Raw genomic sequence first — 27,918 nt, 5'->3', positions numbered from 1 at the left:
GACAAGAGCTTCCACGCCATGCCCCTGCAATCCTCAAGATCCTGACGGTGATTATTACAGCTAAAGCAGCGCTGGCACACGGAATGACCAGCTTCTCTGCAATGACCCTTGTGTACGTGAGAGGTGCACAGAGAGGACGTCTGGTGGCAAAGAGAAAAAACATGGGAGATTGAGATGGCCTTGGGTCCGAGCTGACTGAACTCATGGACTGGCATAAGGGATCCCTGCACTAATCCACAGGGTGCTTTCCCCTCACAATGCAGGTAGGAAATTTCCAATGCATGTGCTTTTTTTAAGTAGTAACTACTTGCTTGGATGCCATTAATCACAGGTTTTGCAGAGCAATTGCAAGCACCAGCTCATTGTTAAAAGAGTGAGACTGGCCTGGGTCAGAAGCAGTGCTTCCCTTGGCTGTCTTCTTGGTCACCCCTTCACCAGGCAACATGGGCAGCACCCGCTCCAGGAGAAAGAGACCCCATCATCTTCCTGAGGAGGTTGGCAGGACAGTCCAGACTGCTGCCAAAATGGTCCCCACTGAAACAATGGGCACTCTTAGATGCCAAAATGTATTCACCTTGTCTTCCTTTCACATCAGTGATGTCCTTCTCAGGCAGTTTTCAAAGGACAGCGGACCGTACAGACGGTTCAATACAGGAATAGTAAGAAAAAGGGGCCAGTAGCGTCAACAAAATATCTGGAGAAGCAAGGTTCCATCTTGGGTCCAAAACCAGCGGTTTCTCCCACTTCCAGGGAGCAATTGCAGCTCCCTGGCAGAAAAAGCGAGGGCTCTCTTCTTCATAAAGGAGCTCCCATACGGCACCTTCTTGCATCAAAGTTTCATCTCTTGCATGTGGGGAGAAAAAGGTCTGTGGGAGGTTGCAACTTCTCCGGAAGGCATCTGAGGGGGCAGATGTCATGCCATGGCACCTCGCTCGCTGAGCCCAAGAAAGGCAAGAAAAAGAGGAGGGAGATGGGGAGAGCCTGGCTTCTCTGCCCTTTCTGGGCCCCTCTCAGGCTGGCGGCCGTGGAGGAGTCACCAGGGCTGCTTGGGGCTCCTGGGGAAGCTAAATCCTTGGGGGCAGCATGAGTAGCCACGAGCAAGAGGAGCAGCCTGGGATCCACTGGCCATTAAGACCTGCTGGGGAAGGGTTGGGGCAGCTTTTGCCATCAGTGGTGCCTGGAGGGCAGCAAGGCCAGGGGCGTGCAAACCTCTGTCACTGGTGTGCACTCTGTCCCTCACCATGTTGTCATAGAGAGTCGAAACAAATGGCCCCGCAGAGTGTCAGGGGCGCGGATGTGGAAGACTCTTCCTGAAGCTATCGATTCTTTGCACCAAAATGGCATCTCTCCCACGTTCTTCTCAGCTCTGGGGAGCTGCAACCCACTGATGGGTGGGAAGGAACAGCAAGGTCTGAAGCCCTTACAAAATATTTTGTTGCCCTAACAGATCTTTCATTCTTCAGGCAACTCCTTAAAATGAAAAATACCTCTGGATCTCTATTTACTGCAAATGGCATCTAGGCTAGAGCTCTCAAATATTATTAAGGTTTAGCTAGCTTCTTTCTTCTTTGGAAAGCTTCAATAAAAATCAGACAGCAGGTGCAGTACTTAAAAATATTTTTGCTTTATAGATGTCTTCATATTTTAAGCTATTTTGGGCATTCAGAAAGGGAAATATTTTAGAACAGTAAATCCAATATTTTTGTTAGGCTCCTAGGCCTATATTTCAGTATCTAAGTGAGCTTCCTGATTTTCGTAGCCCTGAGTGCTCACCAGCCCTATAAAACTCCCTGAGAGCCGCTGGTGCTGAGCATCTCTGAAAGTAAGGCCGCTTATTTACATACTTAATTTTAGGCATCAAGGATTGACAATTTAAGCTTAAAATGCTACATATCTCTGTATTATTGCACCCTCGGTTAAAAAGCAGTATGTTTAAGTTGTCTTAGTTGTTCTTTATGAACCCCAACTGCTCAGCCAGTGCAGCTAAAAAGCCAGCCACCAACAGCCATACAAGCTTGCCAGCATGCTGCCCACTGCGGACGAAAAACCCAGTGCTTCTGTCAAGGAGGCTTGTTACAAAGCCAGGCTGTTATTTATACGCTGCAGTTCCAGGATCGTGGTAAGCATCCGCAGTGCTCACCGCTTAGTATTGTGAAATTACTTTCCGAAACATTTTGCTTTTCAGCTAGAACAAAAATGTGATTTGTTCTCCTCTGGGGGGGGAAAAAAAAAATCAACAAAAAGAAAAAACGAGGGAAATCAAAGATTTAGAAGTTCCTTTGCTTTTTATTAAAAAGAAAAAGATCAACAGCAAAAACTGCGAAACCCCCTCTTCCACTTTTAAGTAATGTGAAAACAAAACAAAAAGATCTCTGCTGGAAAACTTGAAAAAAACAAGCAATCCAAGAAACCCCTATTAAGCATTTCCAAGAGTTTCTTTTTAGCCTTAGAATATATTTTATGGAAAGCAGGGAAAACAGGGACATGTACAATTCGTCACGTCAGATCAAGTAAATATACTTAATATTCCCTGAACAGGACTCCGACTGAGGCTCTCCAAAGATTAAATGTCAATATTTTACTTTAAAAAATAAAATTTCAGGGAATCTTGTAAATAGTACATAACTTGAGGTGATACTAGATTGTACTCTAGAAACACCTTGTAGTTAGAGCAATCTTGGTAAGCTGTGCTCTCTGGCACTTGGAATAAACAATCCATTTTAAGTATTCTTGATAGCATTTCAAAAGCACAGACAAAAAACATTTGGGAATGGAAAACAATTACCCCAATTACCCCTCTGGAAAAAGCAAAAAAGAAAAAGCGTCTACACCACTGCATAAAAACCCCGTGTATTTAAATACACTCCTAGCACTCATCTGTTAAAAAAAATTAAAAAAAAAAAAATAGACTAACGGGTTAAAAATCAGGTTTAGGTGCTGAGCTGTTATAAAGAGTAGTTCACTTTGCATTTGGACGGTGTTAAAACGACGTTTTTAATGTGGATGCTAGTGCAGAAACCGGAGATTAAACACAAAGAGACGCAGACAGATAACCACATGCAGGAAAACGAGGTTACAGGCACGGCAGCACCAGGCGCTCGCCCATCACCGCGGGGAGGAGGAAGGGACAGGCATAGCAACCACAAGCCCAAAAGCAGAAAAGCGCATACCTTCAGCTTGGAATGAAAATCACGAGATTTCCTTCTGGCAAGAACCTGAATGTGACTAGACACCTGCAGGGTAGGGGAAGGGAGGAAACAAAGGAAAAGCCTGTAACCATGGAGATGAAAAGCCCCCTACAACTGGGCAAGCCAAACGTACCTTAATGGCGGCTTGAATTTCTCGAACTTTCTTTCTTGCTAAGACCTGTATGTGACTAGACACCTACATTGTTCAGGTTTATAGGGAAAAAAAAAAAAAACAACAAACAAAAGAAAACAAAAAGCAAATCAAATTTAAAATGTCTATTTTTTTTCTTTAAAAAAAAAAAAACTTTTCTGAGGGGAGGAAGTTATTTGCATCTTCAGTAAGCTCTGCTGTTAAAGATACCACATTCCCAGCCAGATACCAAGCTCTTAGCACCGAGGCTTAACAATACAGGTCATCACTGCAGTGGCTTGATTAAGGGGGGAAAAAAAAGAAGAAGGGGAGAAAAAAAAAAGTGTAACCCACCAGGTTGTGCATTCAGCTACAAGACAGAAGACACGCTTTGCAGTTGAACGCAGCCCACACGCTTTGGTACCGAACCCATCCGCGGCCAGGCCCTGCGCTCTCGCACAGGGAGCTGACAAGATTTCTACCCCATCTGCCGGGGACGCAGATGCCCACTCTGACCATTTGCCACTAGGCTCGAGACACAGCTTGGCACCGAGAAGTTTTATCCATTATTTATTGCGTTCTGCAGCTCCAATGAGGAGCCTCAGGCTGCATTTTGACCCCAGTGAAATGCTTTAAATTCTGGCACAAACGATAGAACGCTGGAACAACATAGGTCCCTGAACCTGTGCTGGCTTCCTTGGTAATCTCAGCATCAAGTCTGCCCCTAAAACACTCATGTAAGTGGGGACCAGTAACTTGATATCAGCTTGAGTGATGTCCAGGTTTGGCCCATCATCATTACACTTTGGCAAGAAATTTGCATAAACCCAGTCCTGCACTAGACCAATTGTTGGTCAGAAGTTGTTGCCTGCGCAGTGAAGGGTCTGGGCCCAGAATCACACTCCTGTTTACTCAGGCATGTACTGAAATCCATGCTATTGATGATGCGGGTTTAATGATGCTGCCCAGCATCGCTCGGTAGTGCTCAGCATCCTACAGCCTTCTGTGTGAACGTTTAAAACCTGCAGTGATGGTAAAAAATGCTAAAGAGAAACCTTTCATTCTTGTTTGACCCACAGCATACCATATCAGGTATTGTACATTTTTCCTAAGTTAGCGACAATTCCTGTCTGGGAAAGAACAAAGCAAAAGAAAAGGAGGAACAAAGTTTGATTTCCTCCCTCTATAAGACAATATATACCATGACAATAATACCAAAAAGGCTGTATTTTTAGTAGGGAAGCAAACAGTAATGCATAAACGAGCACAGCCCCCGAAGGCCACCTTCCGAGACTTCTTCAGGAAGCAGCTCAGGAGCCAGTTTGCAGTAATTCGGAGTTATACTATTGCCTACTAAGCAATTTTGTTGTCAAACACGTAGACCAAGTTTTCACATGTGTTCATTTGTTTTGCTTTCAGTGGGATATCAGTGGTGTTAAAGGTTATACAAGAAGCACAATCGTAACATTTAACTGATCAGTTGAAACTCAAAAGTAACGACAATCAAACTTTTCTAAACACTCAATCTAAAGCGATTTATGAATCACTACAGAGGGATGTACAAGTACGGAGGCAGAACATTGCCATATGTAAGCCATCACAGTCCTCTTGGTTTCACCGCAGCTCTACCAGCACATGCTGGCCAAGGATCTTGGCCCAAGGTCTGCATTTTGACTTCTGATGCAATTTTAGGATCCCAGCGTAACCCCCAACTCTTGGAGCTTGCATGGGCATAGCAGGGCAGAACTTGGGACTTTGTCTTTTGTTTCAGACTTCTTCGCCAATCTTTCGTTTGTTCCTTCTCCACGTGCTGAAGTTTCTCTCCTTTCTCCTGTCTTTTTTCATCCCTTGTACATATGTTTTCTTCCTAACTAACAAAGGACACCACCCAGGGCAAAATATCACCCAGTTCAAAGTGCTTTTTAAATCCGAGTGCTGGCAGCAGGCCATCTTTGTGTGTGCCGACTCAGCATCACCTTTCCCTGCACTACTAAACACGTGTAGCATGCAAGCGTATGAGCCTCTGCCCTCCCCTTTGTCACGCACGTGGATGGGGAGAAGGGGAATCTCGCACTTGACGTTAGAGAAAGCGAGGGGACTCTGCGATTTGCGAAGCATTTTGAAACAGCGCAAGGGTTTAGTAACCACCACATAAACTACACAGAGCGTGTGCCTTCTGTAAGGCTGCTGATCACCGTGGATATTATACATTAAAGGATATAGTCATATGAGATAAGTTAATGGTTATGTGATAATCATCTGAAAAAGACTTAAGACTGGTTAGACGTTTATTCTGACTCTGATGAATTAAATCTTAATGTGGTCACAGACCAGGAGCCTGAAGGCTCTTAGGGAAATTTTTTTATTATTTTTTCATCCTGTAGCAAGTACTGTCCAACTGTCCATGAGTTGAGAGTATGATTACGATCAGTCCTGCTAGATAGTTTTTATTTATTTACCTCTCATATCCAAGGATCATAACCTCTATTCTATAAGCAAATTGGCTGGACTTTTAGAAGTTCCATTATTTACCATCTCAAAATAATCATTATATACTGCAATTGTCCTTATAGAGAAATAAGGAACAATGCTTTATGCTTCTGCTTCAACTTTTAATTTTTTTTCCACAAAATATGGGGGATAATAGCTTCATGTACACATAGGTTAATAAAAAATGAATCCTCAAACCACCACTGAAATGATGCACAACATAAAAAAAGGAGTTTTAAATATTTTCTAAACAGCATGTATTTAATCTGAACAGTGAAGTCAATACATCATCTCATCAGAGCTGAAGCAGAGACAGCCACTGCAGCCAAAAATGCCATGTTGTGTCATTCACTGACATGCATACTTCCCACTGGGTTATTTTACCTGCTTCCTGGTCCGTGTCTTTCCTGTTCTAAGTTTGATGTATCTGGCTATCAATTCATTCCTACCTGAAACAAAGAAAAATTCATGATAAGGGACAAGCAGCATCACATCCATAAACACCATCAAAATACCACATTTAAAACATGAGCTCCATGTATATGAAGCTTATGTTTTCTTACACCTACTCCACTTTTCCTTTGCAAAGTATTTATGACTATTTTTCATTGTTCATCAGTATTTCTCTTCCCTCTCCTTAACAGACATTGTATGTGCCACACGAACTATCTATGGCTTCAGTGTTTTCCCACCGAAGTCCTGCAGCTGTTTGCAGGCAGAGATACACCTCCTTGGCCAACACTGGTGCCCAGGATGATCTCTCCACTGGAGAACCCCCCATGCTGGGGGCTGACACAAGGTCTGGCCTCCTCTGGGTTTTGCTTCCGACTGCGCCAAGTAGTGTTTGCCCACCTGGACATCTGCTGGGAAGATCAGCTGCTCTTGAGAAGGTTGTGTGCCACCCGAGCTGAAGTGCCAATCACCCACATGTTACAGTTTCCCATCAGCTTTTCTCAAAGTTTTAATTAAACGAGGAAGACAGCAAAATCTATCCTTCCTGCCAGGAAGCACGCTGCCTCCTCCACCAACGGAAATCACTGTCCCACTTCAGCAGGTTATCAATCACATCCTTCACTCTATGCACAAGAATGGTCACCCTGCAGTGCCTAAGTTCCTGCTGCAGTGGGGCTGGTCAACACAGTGGTTTGTTATTCAAAGCTCTATTTCTCTTGGAAATGTATAGTATTTCCAAGTTTCTAAAATGGCTACTTGACTCTTCTTCAGTCACACATTATGCTACCTAATACAAACGAACATTTCTTTCCAAATAATTTCCTTCCTAAATATTGCTGACATGGAAAATAACACAGTTTTATGTGGTGCCTTGTTTATTTTCACTGCATATTATGTTACTTCTCCATGAGTTGTAATAACTTATTGAACAAGTCCTAACTTATGGAGTTATTTGCATTCAGCACAGGGGATAAGCAGCCTGTGTGTAGAAAATGAGAAAATTGATTTAGCAGCAAGCTGAAAACGGGGAGGTTAAGAAAATAACTTGTGACCCACCAAGTTATTTTAAAGTGGATGAGTACATAGCTGGGGAGTGCAGAAGGTTATTATATCAGCCAGGGACTCAAACTTGTTCAGTTTGATGCTGTTGGGGAGAGACGGGGAAGTTCTGAAGTAGCCTGCCTATGTCTGAAGGGCATTTTGTTGACTGGAAGATTGAGCACAATTAGTCAAACTAGACCTTTATTTTCCTTTTTGTTTTGGTTTGGACTGTGTGCCAGGTTTCCCGCAATGTGCCACTGTAATGGCAACGAGAGGTTTGTAACTCTTCAGCAGGTCTTTTCAGGACAAACTTCAAGAAGTAAATTTTGTGTGAGCAAACAGTTACACAAGTAGGCAACATTTCTGCACACAAATGAGGGATTTCTGTATGCAAATGCAGGAGCCGCTAGTTACTTAATTTCACGAAAGACCTCATCTTTTGGCTGGACAGCAGTTCTGCAGCCTGTCATGCCCGCAAGGTACTTGCCATTTGCAGTGAGCAGGAGCCTTCGTGTTCGTGAGGTGAACCTCTGTATCTCTCTATTCTCATGTTCTTTCTCATAATCCAAACAGTTGACTTCAAATATGGAGAACTGGTTTTCATAGTGGTGGCTGTCCCTCTATGTCCTTATGCTGTAACAGCAGCTACCTCACAGTGACAGGACTGCAAATTCACTTGCAGGTGTTGGGCATGGACAGAAGCTACTCTACTCTTCATTAATATCAGACAGAAAAGTTCTACAATGGAAAAATATCATACAGTTTGGGAAAAGGTACTGACAGAGAGGTTGAGAGCCTGAGGCCATGGCAACAAGAAGGGAGAGGAAAAGGTATACAACGATAGCACATTATACTAAATGTGCTTTTTTACAAGAGATTTCCAAAACTGCCTTGCTCGTTACTTTTCATGCCTCTGCAGCGTCCCTTTAATGAGCACTAGGCTAGCAGACAGTAAAGAGGTACACAAAAATTAAAAGAAAAACAAGAAGATGCATTTCACCACCTGTCAACGGGGAGCCGGAAGGGGCGGTAGCCTGCAAGAGCAGCCTTCAGCGATCCAGTGAGATTCAGAGATCACCATATTCCTGCAATCACCGGTATAAGAGGTGGTATGAACATATTCATATTTCTGAATGCACATTTTGATGCAATTGGGGAATGTCCCCCCTCCAGAAAGTGACTTCTTTGCATATCTTTAAGTATGTGCATACATTAAGCACCCATAATAGTTTTTTTGGTGCAAAAACTGTTGTCAGGTTGTCCTTAGCAGCAGCCGGTGACTCTGCAAGGTCAATGACTCCATAAGGTGATGTAAAGAACGTGTTGCCATCTCTTGTCCCTCAGCCATCCCTTGCCCATTAAGGCACAGACCTCAGCCACAGCTGAGGAAGGAAGAGTTAAAACTTCTCACAGTTTCACAGTTTTCTTCCCAGTCAAGAGAGCTAAAAAACTATTTTTAAAGGAAAGCTCAGATTCCCAGGCAGCCACTTGACAGGAAAAGCAGCTTTATAAAAAACACCAAGCACTGAAAGTCTAGACTGTATTATTCAAAATACCAGTCAAGTGCTGTCTCCAGTTGAGCCCCAGTCCATCCATGACGTGCTTTGGCTTGAATCAAGGAGGTGTTTCTCTAGCCACTATCTAGCCCAGCCGGGGTATGACGTTTAACATGACTGTGGTTTTGCAAAGTGATCAGTTCCCCTTAAGGTGAGGTCTAGCTGGAACCTAGCTCGAGAACAGTCAACAGAGTGGAATAATTTGACTAAACTTAGAGGAAGGAGGAACTCTACAAGGAACCATGCAAAATGGCTGACGCAACACCCTTACGTTTTCCTTGCAAGCATGTTTCCAACACGGCAAAGAAACATGCATCAGGTTTAACCAGAGCAGGAGGTATTGTAGTCTCATGAGGCTCACTTCTGCCCAGCCACAATGATCTGAAAAGACTTAACTTCTTTTTTGGACTACCAAAAAGCCATAAACACAAACGTTAAGTACTGCCTGACATATACAAGATAGACATCCCCAACTAAAACTTTACAGCTTTCATGTTATCTACCAAACACTGGTGTTCCTCTCTACCAACTCTGACAGGTACTAACAGAAAAGATCTTATCTCCCGATCAACTAAGGCCCAGAGAGGATTTTAAAGAAAGGAAGGCTCAGTAATTCTCAAAACACCCTTTCTTTTTCTTGGGACTGAGAAGAGCCTGAAACAAAAGGAGGCTCAAGGAACTTTTTAAATCGGCCATCAGAAACCTTAGGGTGAAAAATGCTCATTAATAAATAGATTTGTTTTTCTCTAAGAAGAACTCAGCTGCAGAAATACCTTCCATACACACCCTCCCCCCCTCTCCCTGTCATATATATCTGGGAAATTGCCTGGGAGAAGAGGTCAGGTTTATGAACTGTAAATGTTCAGCTCCTTCTTCTTGTCATCCGCTATGACAGTCTCCTACTTCGAATGTTTTGGTTCAGGTATCAAAGAGAGGCGTGGGAAGGTGCCCGGTCAGATAAAACATCTTCACAGCACAGGAATCTTTTCCAAGGATCTTGAAAATATCAGCAGAGGACCACGACAAATATTTTATATAGGCTGCTTCTTTTTTTCCCTTTTAAATTCAGGCTTTATCTGTCATGCCCTTCTGTACTGTCAGTACAATTGCAAACCATAATTCTCCCTGGACTGATGCTGAGGAAGAGACATTTTACACAGCAGAACATCGTTTTCAAGCATGGCAGAGAGTAAAACGGGTGTTCAGCTAGAAAACAGTGCAGGTGCTAGAAAACCTGCGAGGCTTCATGGGCTGCCAAAGCCACACTGTGGCCCCTCCGGGGGAACGGCCGAGCCCCCAGGCCAGCCCTGCTCCTGCCAACCAGTGGCACACAGGCTCCCTCCATCTTCCCAAACTACCGTCCCATCCCTGAAGAGCATCACCCTAAGCAAAGGAAGTATGTGGCGATCCTGGACACCTCAAAGGCAACATGGAGGACTGACATTTCTGCTCTTCGTGTTCAAAATAAGTAGAAGCAGCTGCATAGTGGGGAGGCTCCCACCCGCCTCTCCTCAGGGGAGGCAGTTGTTGCTCTAACAGAGGGCCCTTGTGCAGGGAAACCTCCCCCACTAACGTTATTTCCAAAAACAGCCTAAAGCAGCCGAGTATCAGCCCCCACAAAGGTCTCCACGAGGCTGCTGGGTGTCACCCTTGGTGCTGAGCGTGAGTTTGGTCCCACTCACCAGCAAGGCCCCGAAAGGTGAAGGATGAGGAAGGTATAACCGGCAACCTGTTCATGGGCCAAAAATGGCACCACCACCTCTACACAGGAGCCACCAGGCCACTGCAGGCAGCTCTACCAGGACCTACGTGAGCTGTGGACATGCCCCCAGCCATGCTGGGTCCCCCTCCCCAGGTCCCGGCCACAGGCGTTGCTGCTCAAATTCAGTCCCTGTCGGCGATGGGGCAGCGAGCCGGTGCATCACGTCCCCGCGGAGGCGCCGGCCGCGTGGCGGGCAGGCATCTTTATTTAGAACATTAATGACACAAATTAAACCTCCGCCCTCCTAGCTCCCAGTAATAGGCACCATCCGAATGTGATAAAAATAGGCAAGTGTGGGAAATCAAGCTGGTTAGCAAATTGAAAATGAGCAGCTAATTTTAAAAAGTTTTCATACTCAGCAAAATAATTCAAGTAATGACCCAGTAGAAAATCCTACCCTTTTCAGAGAATGGTGTACTATGAATTTCTCCAAATTCTACGAGACTGTGGCTCGAAACAGGTATTGCGCACCCTGAGTGCAGTCTGGGGACAGACCTGCACAGACATTTCATCTCCCAGGACATGCTCACAGCCCTGTGTTCACCGTGGCAAAGCTTCTCAGCGGGTTTTGGCTCGACGAGGAGCCCGCTGATGAGCTCGCAGCACCTCGGGCGAGTGCTCTCCTGGGACAGCCCCTGCGCGCGGCACCGAGCCCTTTGTCTCGCTGCTGAGCGTGGGACGGATCCAGACCCCACCCGCCGTCGCGGGGGCCCGTGCGTGGACGCCGTCAGCAGGGACGGGCTGGCTGAACGCTGTCCTCCGTCAGAAGGTGGCCATGAGGCCCTTGGGCAGCTGGGCTCGCAGCCGGCGGAGGAAGAGCCGCTCCTCCACGGCGCTTGGCCCCGGCGCTTTTCTGCTCTGTTTTGCCGGCGGAATATCCGGCTTTGGGAGAGCTCGCCTAAAATTTGCCGGTGCTGCTTTCTGAAGACGCTTTAAAGCTAAATTGGCTAACAAAAAGCCTCTTGTAGATAAAAGAGCTCTGCAAGTCAACAACTGGCTAAGCAGTTTAAACCCCTAAGTAAGGCATCCTCTATTTAAACGTTATAGGCAAATCTAATTTAAGCTTTTAAAAATATTATGGGCAGGTGTTTAAGTCGTGCGCACACTGGGTTTTGCCAGGGCTTCGGAGGGGGCTGGGCGGCGCTTCCCAGGCGGGCAGCATTTTGTTCAGACAAGCTTTCTGCAGAAGGCCACGTGACATCGGCCAAATAAACAGCATCTGGGGATTTTCAATTACAGACCTTCACCCAGCATGCCTGCACTGTAATCTCTACCAGATGAGGCTCAGGCCTCACTATTTTCAATAATTCACACACTGTGTACACATAACATGACAATAAGGGCATTCATGCAACCGCCTGATTCGCACATCAAAGCTCCCAAATGGCCAGCTGTAAGCATGCTTACTGCTGAATAATTCATTCTTTTCACAGGCTTGAAAAAACGCTCAGCGGGAGTTGGCAAGCTTGTGTTCTTTCCTGTGTGGTATGCTAAACTCAAATTTTGAAAGAGGTGCAGCCCCACTAAAAAGAGTCAGAGATCCAACTATTTAAATGTGCATTTGCGAGCTTTCGGATGGCTGCTCACAAAAAAAAAAAAAAAAGAGGAAAAAAAAGCAGCACTACGTTTCCAAGTGGGTAGCGGAGATAAGATGAAATAGCCTACATGTTTTCTGCGGCAGGTGTTTAATAGAAATAAAATGATAAAACTGTTTTCCGGATGATAAAATATTTTTCACGTGTATTACTCCTCACTAAGTATCTTAGATATACCAGAGGCATAATAGTTACCACGTTCAACAAACTTGAAATTTCCACATACTTAGCATAAATTTTCTACTGTATGGCAAAGCGGGTTTTAGTTAAGACTAACACATATGAAAAAGGCAAACACAGAAACACCAGAGCTAATTCTGCGACTCCTGTTTACTGTTCTCACAGATCTGGGTTGAATATCAATTTCTAGATGATATTTTAACAACTCCAAATTTGCAGCTGTGTCTCTGAACGTTTAGCTTGCAAACAGTGAGTGTTCCAGAATTCGAAAATACTTTGGCTTAACACAACAGAAGCATAATTTCTTTAAGGAAAAAAAAAAGGGAAGGGGGGAAGAAGGGTCTGCTTCATAATATCACGTTTTCTTGACTGTCAGTCAATGCCAGAACCAGCAGGATCAACTAGTCGTGACCTCTCCTTATAGCAAACACATGCTGCTTACCAGCTGTGGACTGTGTTTTTTACACCCTTTTCTCTATCATTCAGAATGGCTTCCTCCTAATCACAATAATCCCAAAAGTGCTAAAACATATCAATCGTCCCTTAAGCCCTGCCTACAAAAGGCCAGCCGTCCGGCCTTTATGGGCTTGTCCAACAGCAGCTGATACTTCATTCAACTACAAATCCAATTTAGCAGTTACAAGAGGTTTAGCATCACTGGAAAAATATTGGTGTTGATCCTGCACTCTTAAGTCAGCAAATATTCCTTTGCCATATTGTTTAGCTTTTTCTGCCATATTTACACTTCTGCTGGATTTCCCCGAATGACTTCAACAACAGCATTTAACCTCTGAACTGGTAATATTTACAGTTGATCAAACAGTGATTTTTAAAATATGTTTACCACAATTACAGAAACATAAGCCTATTTGTATTCCAACTGTTATGATTCTGGAAATAAAAAAAAAACAACCAACAACCCTAAAAACAAACACAATTCAAAACCATAGAGCACACTTTATGTACTAGTTATGCAGGATGTTATTTATTATAGCCCTTTGGGCAAGTTCATGGCAATTCTTTCACTTATGTATTTTTAATTGCCAAGTGAGCCAATGCAAACACTCCCCCTCCTTTTTTTTTTTCTTTTTCTTTTTTTCCTCTTTAAGCAGCAGTATATGTAATGCCTTAAAGTAAAGAGGGGAGACCCTATCTAGGGAATTTCCTATTCCCTAGCCCAAATCTGTGGGACCACTCAGTTTAGGCAGCCTTTAATAATGGGAATATAAGGCCGGAGGTGGAAGAGAATGGGAGCTGCTTTTCACTTGCTTTGTAGTGAAAATAACCAGCCTCAAACCTGCACCAGGAACAGGACTTCCGTCTCTCTGCACAGGCACTTGTTGGAGGGCCAGGGCTGCCCAGCTCACCCACAGCCAAGGGCGCAGGCAGGTCCCCACAGTCCCCCAGGGAATGCAGTGGGGGCAAAAAACCCCACTACAGAGTGTCTTAGACCTGCTGGAGCTTGTTGCTTAACTCTGCACCAAGTCCTTTCAAAAGCCAAGGCTCTGGCTCGGAGTTTAGGTAGGGACCACGCACAAAAGTGGCCATCCATCCCGGACAGGACCGGGAGGAGACAAAGACCACAGAGTTCCTAAAATGGGTCGTAAGGGCTGCCCAAGCGGTGTGTGTGTATGCAGACACACACACACAAGATTACAATAAGCCACTTAAGTATTATTATACACAAATTAACTGCTTGCAAAGTGTACTGTAACTGGGTTGCCCAAGAGGACAGGGAAAAGAAAAGATCCAAGAAACAAAATAACTGAAATAATCTCTTTGGATGCTAATGAGCGAACAATTAGAATGACTCATTGAGGTTATATCATAATGATACTTCCAAAGAAAAGAACTTTTTGTGTATTGTATTAAAAACAACAACAATAAAATGATCCCAGATTGAAGCAATACCACAATTTAATTTATACAGCAAAAGGGAAATGACCTAATAGTAGTATGGAAAGATACTCTCCTCCTGTCAAGTCTTAACCTTTTGGTTTTTATCCCAGCTTCAGTTTTAAAGAAAACAATGAGAAAGACCCATAGACACATCTGGTTCAAAAGTCTTCATTGACACTAATGCAATGCATTAGATTCTGTTTGGCAGGTCTTCATACTGGGAAATATTCCACATAAGCAATGTTTATTAATTTTCTTCTTCTGAATTTTTAAAAACACAGACAGAACATTATTTGAAAGAGAGAGGAGTGATCCAGAGATCTCTCTGAATATTCATTAATTAATATTTTGTTAGTGTCAGTTGTCTCAACAAAAGAAGGTTTTACAATTTACTCTAAGCCTCATTTAATTAAAATTTAAATGTTACAAAAATGCATGGAAATTTTTTTGCTCCCTTGCAATTATATTAATTTCTACTTACTATAAACTGTATTTTACTGTGACCAAAAAAGCATTTCAAAACAAACAGCAATTTTTAGGCTTCAGAATATACAAAAAAATCCCCATAGGAAAAAAAAAACCCCAAACTTGACCTTTGCCATTTCTCTAGATCAGCTACAGATGTTTAGTAGATTATACAGAAACCTAGGTGTCTTTAATCTGACACTCTTTTTTTTCCCCTGCTATGATAGGAACTCTTAGTAACCTATCTGCGAAGACCCCGAGCGACTGCCACATGCATATGTAATTGCTGTGTTATTTTCCAAGGTAGTTGCAATTTTTCAGCGACATGAGCCGTTCGGAAAGAAGACTCTTGCCCAACGCTACTGACAGAAAGTCTGATTTGGACGGGAATCCTTCAAATACACAGACAATGGGCTGGCTGACCTGTCATGCATGATGGATGAGTTAAGGGGATTAAAACCACTATTTGCATTAGAATAGATAAAAATTAGCAAAATAGAATTTCTCAGTAGGTGGCTTTAGTTCTGTTTGTTCTCTTAGGCAAAATGAAGTTCATTTTTAAAGGAATTATGATCATTTAAGTAACGCTCATTTGCAGACGAGAAATTTTGGATGCCTGTTTCCTTTCTATTGTTTATTCTTTACGAAATCCGCTTTAACTATCCCTACAACAATAACCTTTTTTCCCCCAAGTTTAACATCAAAACATTACACAACTGCCATGTTCTAACCGCTTTAAACTGTATGTATATCATAATGCTTACATGTTTCTAAGCTGCATCTACCCAAAAAAGAGTTTTGAGTTCAGATGATCAAAAAGACCAAAAAATTACTTTAAATTGTGTATTGATGCTTCACTGAGGTTCTGAGTACGAGCCTGTGACTTAAGAACTGTAAGAGGCAGATGCTTGAAATCCTGCATGTTTCTTTTGACTAGATTCATATTGCACACAACGATGGTACTTAAAAGACTCAGAAATGGCTGCACAAAGTAACATAATGAAAGACTTGCCTTGCAGAACAGCATTATATTGTTTATACAATACAACTTTGAAAGAAATCCATATGAACAAGTCAGCGCACAGAAGTAGGTAAACAGATGTAGAAACTCCAGAAACATCCATGGACCATCTCCCCTCACTCCTGCAGAGAGCAACTGAGATTTGTCTGTCAAAGAAGAGTTGTAAAAGTAATGGAGGTCCCCCTCTTTGCAAGGCTCACACATCTAATTTGCAGAGAGCAAGCAGCCTCCAGAAAATCCAGTGCATTTTCATAAACATGTCTGTGTACTGCCAAATATGTTTTTGAACTCCTCGCCCGTTTTAACGGTGGACTGCAGTCAGACTGGTGATATATTCCACTATGCGCTATAGCAGCATGAACAGAAAGCAAAGGTGAGGCAGTAAGGAGGTAAATTTCTTCCACTGATGACATTACAAACGGGAAAAGCTGTGACATGATTTCTCAAGTCAGCATTTACTATAATGAGATTTTAAGAGAGCAGGTCACTTCTCTCGCTCAGTGGTGGGGGTTCTGGCCACATCCAGAGACAGTCTAACACAGGTCTATGCCAGAGCCCGCAGCCAGGGATGAGGTCCCACCATATGGCTCCTGGGGAGGGGGTGTTCATCTGCAGGCAAGGGAGGACCCTGTGGGCTGCCTCCATTTTCAGTTCCACAGACCCTGCGCTGGCATTTCATGCAGCTCTTTGCAAAAAATGTTTATTTAGCTTATGAATTATTTGGTGTCTGTCCCCCATGCAGTTAAGATGCTTTATTTTCACAGCAGGTGCAAAGAGGTATTTAAATTTGCATCATGTCCAGGGTATTTGGACTCAGTTTATGTTAGATGACAGCTTCTGACAGCAGATGGGCCAAGTGGAGAAACGTTTGACCGGCATATGAAAGAGCTTGGGATACATCCAACACTAACCTTGGTTTCCAAGTTATTTCACAAGCACAAAGTAACATTTTGTGGAGATTTTATAGCTAACAATGTCATTCTAGCTACAGTACAATAAATATTTTGCTCCAGTTATGAACCCACAAGAGAGACCCACAATCTACTTGAGCTACAGGGTAAGTAATTTCTTGCAAACCCAGCCTTAAAACATGCTTAAAATGGGGACTCCTTTAATTCTTTTTTTAGCCTCAAGAAAGATCTGTCTGTACTTCCAGATGTGATATGAACCTGTCCAGATCAGTTGCTCATTCCTGCCTCCCTGCTGATCCCACCTGGGTCACTGATGTTTGAGGTAAAGTGGAGGAGAACAATATCCCTGCACTTCTGAAGGATCCTCAGGACACCAGCCCAAGGGGAGAAAAAGAAACCTTAATGTCATCCTGAACTCAGGTATGAGAACACAACAGGCTGTTAAAGAACAGAAGATACCACTGCTTATTTTGAAGCTCAGCTATGAGAGACAGCAATGAAGAGCTGAGTAATCAAATCATACTGTACCATAATGTATTTTGTTTAAATTTGGAAGTGCTTCTCATAACCTCCTCATTCATCAGAGTGAAAAATGCCTGCCTGACTCTTCCTGCCCCTCTGTCCCAGGCTCCGTGGTCTCCGGCGACTCCAGCAGTCCACAGTACATCCCAAGCAGTGTAAATATCGTGTTGCTGATTTCATTATCATTGAAAACACCCATTTGTGCCTTGCAAAATCTGCAGGACTATGTTGGAGAATCGTAAGAAAATTTTGCTTCATGTATCCGCCAAATGCATTGGAGTCCTAACTTTTGTAATTTTGATTATAAATTATTTTACTTAAAGTGGTTGCTTTGGATGATGGGAAGGCTCTTTTAGAAATAATTTTTAAGGGGAAGGACGTGCCAGAGAACCAAAAGAAAATTACAGTTATTTATCATGTTTTTACCACTTATTTGTTTCTATAGTAAATCACTACTTTCTTTTGCTTCCCAGCTCATGCCATTACTTTACATAATATTTACTCAAAAAGCATACATTTGGAAACCTTTTCTTTGTTTGTTTTGGATAAATGAGTAACAGAGTGCAGACACAGTTTCATGTGTAATTCTTAATCTCGCTTTCGTTAGGCCAGTAGGAGAGAAACTTTACAGTCAGGTTTTTTGGTGGCTGAGTACTGTTGACGTGGGACTGGGGGAAGAGACTGGGCTTACAGCTGCACCTCTGCCATGTTTCCTTGCCAAGTCCCTATACCCTCTTCACAGTTTCTGCCTGTTATAGAGGTTAGTTCTCTAAAAATCGTGGTGAAAAAGGTGCGTGAAAGATCAATCCCACGCTCTACCTGATGCGCCTCCCCCCTGCACCCACGCCCATGCCAGCACGTTTACCACCCTGAGCAGCCTCAGCCGCCAGTGGCTTCTGGTCCTGACAGCAACAATGGACATTTCACGGGGAGCAGAAGGACTTTGCTTCTGTCATGGTTTAGCCCCAGCCAGCAACTAAGCCCCACGCAGCTGCTCGCTCACTCTCCCCCAGTGGGATGGGGGAGAGAATCAGAAGAGTAAAAGTGAGAAAACTCATGGGTTGAGATGAAGATGGTTTAATAGGGAAAGCAAAAGCTGCGCACACAAGCAGAGCAAAACAGGGAATCCATTCACCACTCCCCATGGGCAGGCAGGGGTTCAGCCATCTCCAGGAAAGCAGGGCTCCACCATGCGTAACAATTACTTGGGAAGACAAACGCCATCACTCCAAATGTCTCCCCACCCCTTCCTCCTCCTTCCCCAGCTTGATATGCTGAACATGACGTCACATGGTACGGAATATCCCTTTGTTCAGCTGGGGTCAGCTGTCCTGGCTGTGTTCCCTCCCAACTTCTTGTGCACCCCCAGCCTACTCGCTGGTGGGGTGGGGTGAGCAGCAGAAAAGCCTTGACTCCGTGTAAGCACTGCTCAGCAGTAACGAAAACACCCCTGTATTATCAACACTGTTTCAAGCACAAATCCAAAACAGAGCGCCATACTAGCTGCTACGAAGAAAATTAACTCTATCCCAGCCCAAACCAGCACAGCTTCGCAGCTCTAACATGCCTCTCTGGGGGCTGCAGGCCCAGGGCCGGCATAGGACAAGGACAGGGGCCGCATGCCCCAGAGCAGTCCTCACAGCCAACATCACTAGACCCACGATGGGTGCACTGGCAGGAGCTGTGAGCATGGCAGCCTCATGCAGCAAAGGAAAGTTTAAATACACACAGATCTGGAATTGTATTCAACATTTATTAGAGTCACTTAGAGATTTCTACCCCTACCAAGCTCTCAGTTTGCTCATGTGACTTTATCACCTGTTTAGTCTATCCTGCTGATTCGGTAATCTGTAGTCTCTGGTGCATAAAACAACTTCATTTTTCTTCTGAATGATGGCTCTTCATGCACTTTCCTCTCCCTTCTTTCAATGTGTTCTCCCACTCTCTCTCCTTGCCCTCACCACCCCCAACAGTAAGGACAAGTAATATCAATCCTTCCCCTCCCTCAGTTGTTTCCAGGATAACCCTCCATCCCATTCACTGCCCTTCTGCCCAGCCCATACCATACAGACTCTACCCTAATGAAGACACAGGCTGTCACACACCACACTAAGGTTATTTTGCAGATGCTACTTCCTAATGGGCAAAGCCTCCTGTCTTTTTCGTCTCTTCACAAGTCTCCTGTGTCTTACTTCCAACTTGGCCAGTGGCTGGATAGATGCATCTTGACACATGGAGAACTGCAGTATCTAGTGAGGGAATGGTCCTGAGCTTCACCGGTGCACAGCTGAGACCAACAAATGAAAAAGGGTTTTAAAGTTTTAAGTGTTAAATACTGGAGAGTTGGTTTCATCCTTCTGACACTAGTATGAATTCAGATGAGTTCCTTGTCAAAAGGGTATTTCAGATCAGCGGCAATGTGATCAGCATCCCTCTTCCTAATTCACAAGTTTCTGCCCTATGCAAGCACAGATATAGTCATCCGGTGCTTTGCTAGAACACAGGCAGCGTACAGAGTACTATACTGTACGCAAACTTCTGCCAAGTCCACCTGGCACCAAATTTCTTAGTTTTACAAACCTCCAAGCACTCTACTATATTCTGATCTTTTTATAGTACATGTGTTGGGTCATGAAGGCATTTTCACTGAGGCAACTGGCAAATCCATCCTGAACCTGGCAATTGCACCAGTATCAACATCTTAGCACACACTAGGTTTTTGCTATTAAAAGACATAAAGAAATGGTCATTGGGTCAGCCAAAGAAATTCCACCTGACATCAGGCATAGCTATAACATATGCAGAAAGAGATTAAATCAGTGCTGCAGAGACTTATCAAGAGTGCTTGCAAAAGCGACATCCTTTTCATCTTTTGTGAGATGCATATGAATATATCAGTACTCACTGCTCCAGACACTAAATTGAGCTATAGGCTGATTTTCCATAAGGACTGGTGGACTTGGTAGTGTTAGCTTAACACTTGGACTCTTAAGGATCTTTTCCAACCTAAATGATTCTATGATTCTATGACATAAGAACAAGAAGTAAAAATATACTTACTTACCTCAGAGGCTCACAAATGTTTTTATGAAGCTATTAAAAAGCTGAGATTTAAAACAACACATCCATTTAAAAGAAAATGAAAGGTTGTTTCTGGTATGGCTGATGCAGTTATATGTTTTCTGTTGGGGGAAATTTATTGCCACATTATTGCTGTCAAGGAGGGTAGTGAGCCACAAGGATTTCCAGATGCCATGTGTGAAGTTTCTCATTTCCCCTACTATACTAAAGTACATTATCACCCAAACGCAAACAAGCTTTAAAAAGTATCTGTCATTAAAACATGTGTGGCCCCCTTGACTGGACTTACAAGATTTGGTTTTTTATTTTTCCTTTCCTTTCTTTTTAAGCCAGATGGGAGACTGTACTGCAGCACTCCCCAGGGGCCTAATACTGATCGTACTGATGTCGACAGTAATACCTCGAGCTGCATCCCTACTGCACGCTGCACCCTGTCAGTGAGAAAGCCCGGCTCTGCCAAACAGTAACATTTCACTTGTAGAAAGTCAGTCAAAGGACTGGAAGAATTGCTGCCATGACATTTCTCAGAATAGCTATGAATGTAAAAACAGAGATTTAAAAGGAGCACAGAAGAAAAAAGGAAAAAAATGTTCAAGTTTCTCCTGTACTTGTAAATACAACTTGCTGTACTAGCAGTCAGCCGAGGGACCTGTCGCACTGTATGGACACCCGTGAGCTGCAGAGACAGCCTCCTGCGCAGGAGACCACCCTGCCATCCAGCAGTGTGTTCATAGAGATGGCAACCCCATGCCAAAAGGACATTCAAAGGCAAAGACCACCTCCAGGGCAGCTTCTGCAGAACGATCTCTCTCATGGCTGTCTGGGATTGCTGTACACTCAGGCATGAGGCTTTCAAGCAGGAATGGGTGCAAAAGAATGCCTTGCAATTAATGACCTTTCCAACTCTTACTAGGAGAATGGTAGGAGAATTAAAGCTAGAAAATCTTATGAGTGAACTTTTGTACCCAACTGGATTTGTTTTAAAAAAAGGAAACACAGAATTTATGCGAAAGTCCGTCACAATGGTGCTGAAAAGAAGATAGAGGTGGAGCCATCAGAAGGCTGATGCTGTGTAAGTCCCCATTGATTTTTTATTTACTGTGAAAAGCCACAGTCTCAAAGCAAGTGTTTTGTTAAATGACGTTAACTTGAATCTTTTGCAAAAGATGAAAACTAAATGGGAGGTATTGAGTCCAAACCAGAGCTGTCCCTTCTGTCTCACATCTGGAAGCACACCAGCAGCAAGATCTTGAGTGGGAGCAAGAAAAACAGTTTTGCTCAAAACCCAGAATGAAACAGAAAGTCTATTAAGGAAACAGGGACATGCTGGCATCCCTCACTCCAGCTGGAGAACTTCCGCACTTCTACGGGGCCACGGGCACAAAGTGGCACCTGTTTCTGGGATACGCTTAGCAGAATGACGGCTAAGGAAAGCACTGTGCCAATGCCAACCAAAATGATTGTACGCCAGTTTTATCACATAAGCTTTTGTCCATTATCTCAGGAAACGGTTTCCATGACTTCAGATCTTTCTTATGGTCCTCCCAAAGAGGGTATATACAACATAAGCCTCAGATATCAAGAGGACACTCTTAGAAGCATTAAATCAAATCCCTCAAACTATTTTTTCTTCATTACATCAAATACTTGGCTTGCAGTTATGCTATAGCATTTTCTGGAAGAAACATAGAACTGAGTAACAAAAATGGTCCCTCAGCAACTCTCATGCTCGACTCTCATTAATACTTCAGCAGAGAACTGAATCTCTGCTACCACAACCGCTGCAATAGCTGAAGACTCAAGTGCAGAGCATGCACGTCTGATGAAACAGGAAACAGCCAACACAACTCCTTCCATAAATTCAAGACAAGTCAATATGGACAAAACCCTTTTCAAATCTATACAGGGCAAATCATTGCCTTGCTTGTAGTATCATGATTGATGCTGAACTGCCTGAGTCTTCATGGCACTCACTTCTAGCTAATGAAACTCATCCAGAATGCCTACCGCACCTGTCAGTGCTTGATACTCCAGTCTTGTTAAAAACCCAAGTTAATACACTGAAAACAAAAGTGTCATTACAGTGCCTTTAAAACGATCACTCTGGCTTCTCCTTCACTTTTTCATTTCTGCTTAGATTAATTAAAGACTTCAATTAAAATGTAAGACAATTTATAAAAGTTTTAAAAATTCAGTAACTCAGATCCTTTCACCCTAGTATTTATTTTCTATTGTAACATCTGCCATTACAGCAAGCTTTTGTTTGCATCTTCTCCCATTCTTACCTGGACAAAGGGCTCTTTTTTTATTCTCCAGATAAAAAAAAGTGAAGATGCCAGACATTTCTATGTGCATAATGTCTTTCAAGGGTGAATATGAGCTCAACAGCCTCAGCAGCAATAAAATTTCATTTGTAAACTTTTATGCCTGAATTATTTGCCAAATCTCTGAGCACTGGAAATACTTTGACTTGTGTGTCTGAGAAAGTGAATCTCCACAGAAATCAGATCCCAGTCTGTCTTCTTTCTGTATCTTCCCAAGCAAGACCCCCAAAGGCTCCTGCCCGCCTGCCAAGAGAGGTGTAAATATCCAGGTATATTTACAGAAGAGAGAATGCAGTCGGACTCCCCCACGACTACCAGGCAGGCGCTTGGTGGTGTATGTACACACACTGCACAGGGGAGGCATGGGACCATGCTGTGGCAAGATCAAGGTCTCTCACTTGAAAACGCTTTTTCTTAGTCTCTGCCTTTGCTGAAGAGCTGCCTGCTGTTATCCTCTGCCCATAGTCCGTCCTGCCAACATTATCTCTTAAATTAAGAGTTGTCCTTACATCGCTGCCAGCAGTAGGTTTGAACAAGCAATTCTGTGAGCAGCAGAACCAAGGAGGCCTGGTTTCCTATGGCTCTGGGTCCCAACAAAGAGCTTTTTCATGGATCCTGGTGCCTCACCTCCCGAGGGCTACACTCAGCCTTTCCCCAGCAAGATGCTCAATAGGGTCTCTCTCCCATCTACCCACTTTCCGGTTTTCAAGGAGCTTCAAAAGACATTTCCTAAAGAGCATCACCTCCCCAGTTCTGTTAACACTGAGCAAAGGAGTTGCAGAAGAGACTGGGGAGAACTAACAGGCAGACATTTGTGGACTGCTTTGGAGCTGTGGACAAAAGAAAAGTTCAAGAGAGTCCTGTTTCACTGTTGTATTCAAACTTGAATTTAAAGCTCAGCTGCTTATGAAATTTTAACATGATTACAAACTGTGGGTGAAGAAAACTCATCTCAGTCATCTAGATCCTCTACCCTACAGTAAGCAATAAAGATCACAGGAAAAGAACAACAGAGACCAAAGTGAATCAAGAATTTTTCCTCTTAAAAAAGATTTTCTCTTTTAAACTTGTAGTTTCATGGCTGTGCTTGAGCAGAGAAGATAACAGAAACCTGCTATAAAGCTTTTTATACTGGAGGCATTAGTAGACAAAAATAACAAATTCAGTACCAGTTCCTACATCTGGTCTTTTATATAGCTGATGGTTCACATAATCAATACATAACTCTTACTAAACTCGGGTTTAAAATAGTTCAGGATTAAGCAGAAATTATTAATATTTTACAATGCCAAAATTGTGAAGGGTAAAGAGCTTGAGATAGTAAAACTGTTGACCTTATAACATTAAATAAATGTTTATCTGGCTTTAGGAATGAGTAAACTGCACTAGGTTACATTAACTATTATAAATTATTATAATATGAGAATCTTAAAACCGGTGCAAATTACATAAATTGGGCAAACTTAATCCCTGTTCTTAAGACCCCTTAAGGTAAATCATGTTCCTTAGAATTTGAAAGTTTCATTGAAGTTGTTGTCAGTGGCATTTAAGATGTGTATGTAATGAAGAGCTTTATTTTAAATACAGGTTTTTTTAAATTGCTGTCATAAAATAAAATACACATTAAAAAATCCTGTTTTCTTTCATACAAATGTCTCTTCTTTTTCCTAAAATGTGGGAAGTAAAACCATCTAGCATTCAATACTGGGCTCAGGAGAAATCATTGGCCCGAAAGTTCAGCATTGCTTTCTACAACATAAAATCCAATATATCCAATAACAGATTACATTAAATTTGACCTAACCAGTGGGGCAGGGTTCTTTACCCAGAAATAACATCCCTTTGCACAAAATCTGTATTTTGAAGGCTCACAATCTTAAAGTGACCTATGGAAATAGAACGCCTCTTGTATTCCGAAGTTACACTAAACGAAACGATGGTATATGCTTACATCCAATAAGGCAAAAGTACCTACTGAGCCATGTAGGAACATGCCTCAAGTATAAACACCCGATACTTTTTTGGGGAACAAAGAAACTACACCACTTCATCTAGGAACAGACTCATCCAAATGTAGTTCAGTCTGTAAGAACAGAGAAATGGACCCATTTCCAGAAGACTTCCTCTGGTCAAGATTTTCCCATTTTTCCTTTATAAACCCGCTCAACCTGCAACACAAATGCAGGTTTCAGTTCCCCCCAAAAATGCCAGCATGCTGAAGGCATCTGGAAGAGCCTAAATTACTAGTAGATTGGAAAGATTGATTTGTGAAGAAGTTACAACGAAGTGGAGACATTGCAATCAGCATGTACATGGTGTAAAGGCTGAGTCTCCCAGCATCTCTGAATGCCCTCAATTCCCACTAGCAGACTGAAATCAGTGGGAGCTCAGGACATTTAACAATTCATAAAAATTAAAGCAGGGAAACGACTGTTTTTATTGTTTGTTCTTGGCAGTACCCTCTAAGAGCTAGATGTTGAAGGAATGCATGATCTATGTTGTGACAACTTTGCAATTTAGAAAGATTTAAGCAAAAGGGATAGGGTAGTGAAAACGGGTATAACAAGAGAATGAAGTGATCAAAGCTGACGATGCCTGGCATTCTCTATTAATATAGCAATCTCTTATTATGGGTAGAGAGTATTCCCAAAGCAGCTCAACCTACCTGTTATTGACATACTCATTTCCTACAAATCACAGTAAAAGTGCTTCTCACGTGCTTTAGAAATCTGGAGGGCTGTTGGTATTGTATATGGAGAGGTTTGCGGTCCAGCTCCGGCACTACATCGCACTCATGGGGGGAACATGCAGCAGGACGTACCCACTGCAGGTGGGAGTGAAAGGGGCTGATAAACAGACCAGGGGCTGATTCGTGGGCACAGGCAAGAATGCTGCAGTGTGCAGCGTGAAGGAAGACATCTGAGTTGCATAAAAAGACAGAAGAGAAGCAGAAAGAGATTTTTTTTTACCTGATGTGTGAGAATATACAGAGGGATGATCCTAACAAAGCAATGTTTAAGTATTAAGCAAGAAAATACCTCCCAGATTTAAAATAAGCACCAAAAAGTGTCCCATGTTGAGGCACTAAAAACTAAATTGGGCAATGCACTAGAAAATATATATCCTGTATGACCTGAAAACCTACACCTATAACAGAGCCCCAGGTGACAGGCACACCATAAAGCATGCAATAGGCCTACAACCCAAACATCCCTGAACCAGCCGAAGCTCAAAACCCCTACAGTACCAGTACTGTTATTTACTTCAACTTATATGGTTTAGTTTTAGGTAGTCCTGCAAGGAGCAGGGACTTGGACTTAACGATCCTTACCTATGATTCTATGACTCTTTTCAGTTGCATTCCTCTAAACCTGAAAGTTTAATAGCCACACCCAGAAGACACTCCTCATCTTTCCGGTTTTCTTACACAAAACAGAGTAAGAAAAGTAGGAGGTGATAAATGACTGGATGATTCCCCTTCACAAACGGCTATAGCAAGTTAGTATTGTATTGACGTCACTTTTCTTGTTTATCTCACTTTTCCTAAAAAAATTGCACTTTTTATTTAAGCATAGACTCTGCATTTCTTATACACCCAGAATATGCCAAAATACTTCCACAAGTCATCTCATTTTCTTTGAGGGAAAAATAAAATAAGGACCTACTCTAAATGCAAGGGGCTGTCCCACCTTTACCTTCCTTCTAACGCTTAACACCAGGCTTAAAATCGTACCATATAAACACACAGAAGCTGAAACACCATGAGCAGCCCTTCCATCTACTTTGCTTTACACATTAAACCACGATTCAAACGGAGTCCATTAAGGCATCTAAATGTGACTTACCACATGTGTTAATTGGGTGGGGGAAAAAAAAAGAAAACACAACCCTCAAATGTGGACATTTATGTATTCCCATTATTCAGACCCTCTTGATGCCACAATCTCCCACTTCTATAGTTTATAAATGTTTGATTTAAAATATAGCCATTTTATCATTTGTACCACATTTACCTCATCTTACCACCGCTCTGACTGGATGAGAAGCTAATGTAGCCTACACTGTCTGGTCAATTATTGCATGGACACCAGGGACCAATTAATGCCATCCATAAAAGCCTGAATCATTCTGTCAATTAACTAGAACTAACTATGTCATCAGATATATTACTGGTGAGCAAGTCTATTTGGTTGCAATATGTCTTGAAGGAGAACAGTATCAAATGAATCACAATTGACTTGGACAACTGCTAGCATAATTTCAGAAGATGAAAAGACAAATGTGGTAGTTATTAGTGGTCCCCTGAGGAATTACGGCCAAGCAATTGTAATGTGCTAAGACTGTACTAGCAGGTGCCCACAGCACAAATCAGGCAGAGGGTTAAATCAATATTTTCAATTTCTTAGGATCAATCCAGTGTTTGAACAAGATGGAAACTTGTTAGCAATTGGCAGAATGTGTAAATGAAAAGTCAAACTTCTTATTATTTCTTAAAAAGGAATCAGTGCTCTGCATCATGCCCTTGGCACAAGGTAATGCTTTCATGATCCAGTTGCTTGGGCATCCACTAAAAATCTAGCAGTTCTTAAATTTTAATAGAGTGCAAAAGGTTACTTTAATACATGCCGAACATTCAAGATCTTTAAAAATGATTGAAGTGTCAATAGGAAAGTTTCTGAGCTGTGACAACAGCTTCGTTATTAATGATTAGTGCAAGAAGCAGAAGAAACTTTGATAGCTTTAAGAAAGTCTCGCCAGGAATGCAGCTTGACATCTTTGGTACAACTTCACGTTTATTCTGTTTCATATGGAAGAACCTTAGGATCATTAAGTGATCCTTTACCAGTTAAAACAAGAAAAAAAAAGTGATCTTACAAATTGATTTCATTTATCACTGCTGGGTTTAAAGATGCCTGTAGCAGGACCTAAAGCGTTGGCATCATACTCTTTAGTTTTAACACAAAGGTATCAAATGCACCCTTACATCTTATTATTGTTTTACAAAAAGTCTCCGGCTACCTTGACAATAAGGGTTTGGATAATACACTTAAATTTGAGCTAGGGAAACATACCCTTGAAATGACACCTTAGTCAGGGCACAGCCAAATCTCTGGGATTTGGAAGCAGAAAACTGCCAAGTAACATTATTCTACCTGGCAAAAAACAGGTGATGACAAGGAAAGCTATTTCCATGATGCACACCCAACTCTTTAAGCCCATTATTTCAAACAGATCAAAAACACGAACCATTTTTCATGTTATAAAACTAAAGGAATTTTTATTAGGAAAACAAAAAGCAA

At 42.6% G+C, this 27,918-nt stretch overlaps 1 protein-coding gene across 2 annotated transcripts in view; it reads right to left on the bottom strand.

Moving 5' to 3' along the window:
- The window catches only part of TEAD1 (TEA domain transcription factor 1), a gene marked incomplete at both ends in the record, with an annotated part of 101,619 nt that overhangs the window by 36,877 nt on the left and 36,824 nt on the right, over positions 1-27,918 (bottom strand). For both annotated transcript variants that reach the window (XM_082000517.1, XM_082000516.1), the window contains 2 exons: positions 3,171-3,233; positions 6,193-6,253. In XM_082000517.1, the coding sequence (XP_081856643.1) occupies positions 3,171-3,233; positions 6,193-6,253 (124 nt within the window). The remainder of the gene's footprint in view (positions 1-3,170; positions 3,234-6,192; positions 6,254-27,918) is intronic.

The sequence above is a fragment of the Phaethon aethereus genome (genome assembly GCF_964289735.1).
Source record: "Phaethon aethereus genome assembly, chromosome: 5".
Classification (NCBI taxonomy): Eukaryota; Metazoa; Chordata; class Aves; order Phaethontiformes; family Phaethontidae; genus Phaethon; species Phaethon aethereus.
This window is presented reverse-complemented; position numbering and strand designations above follow the sequence as displayed.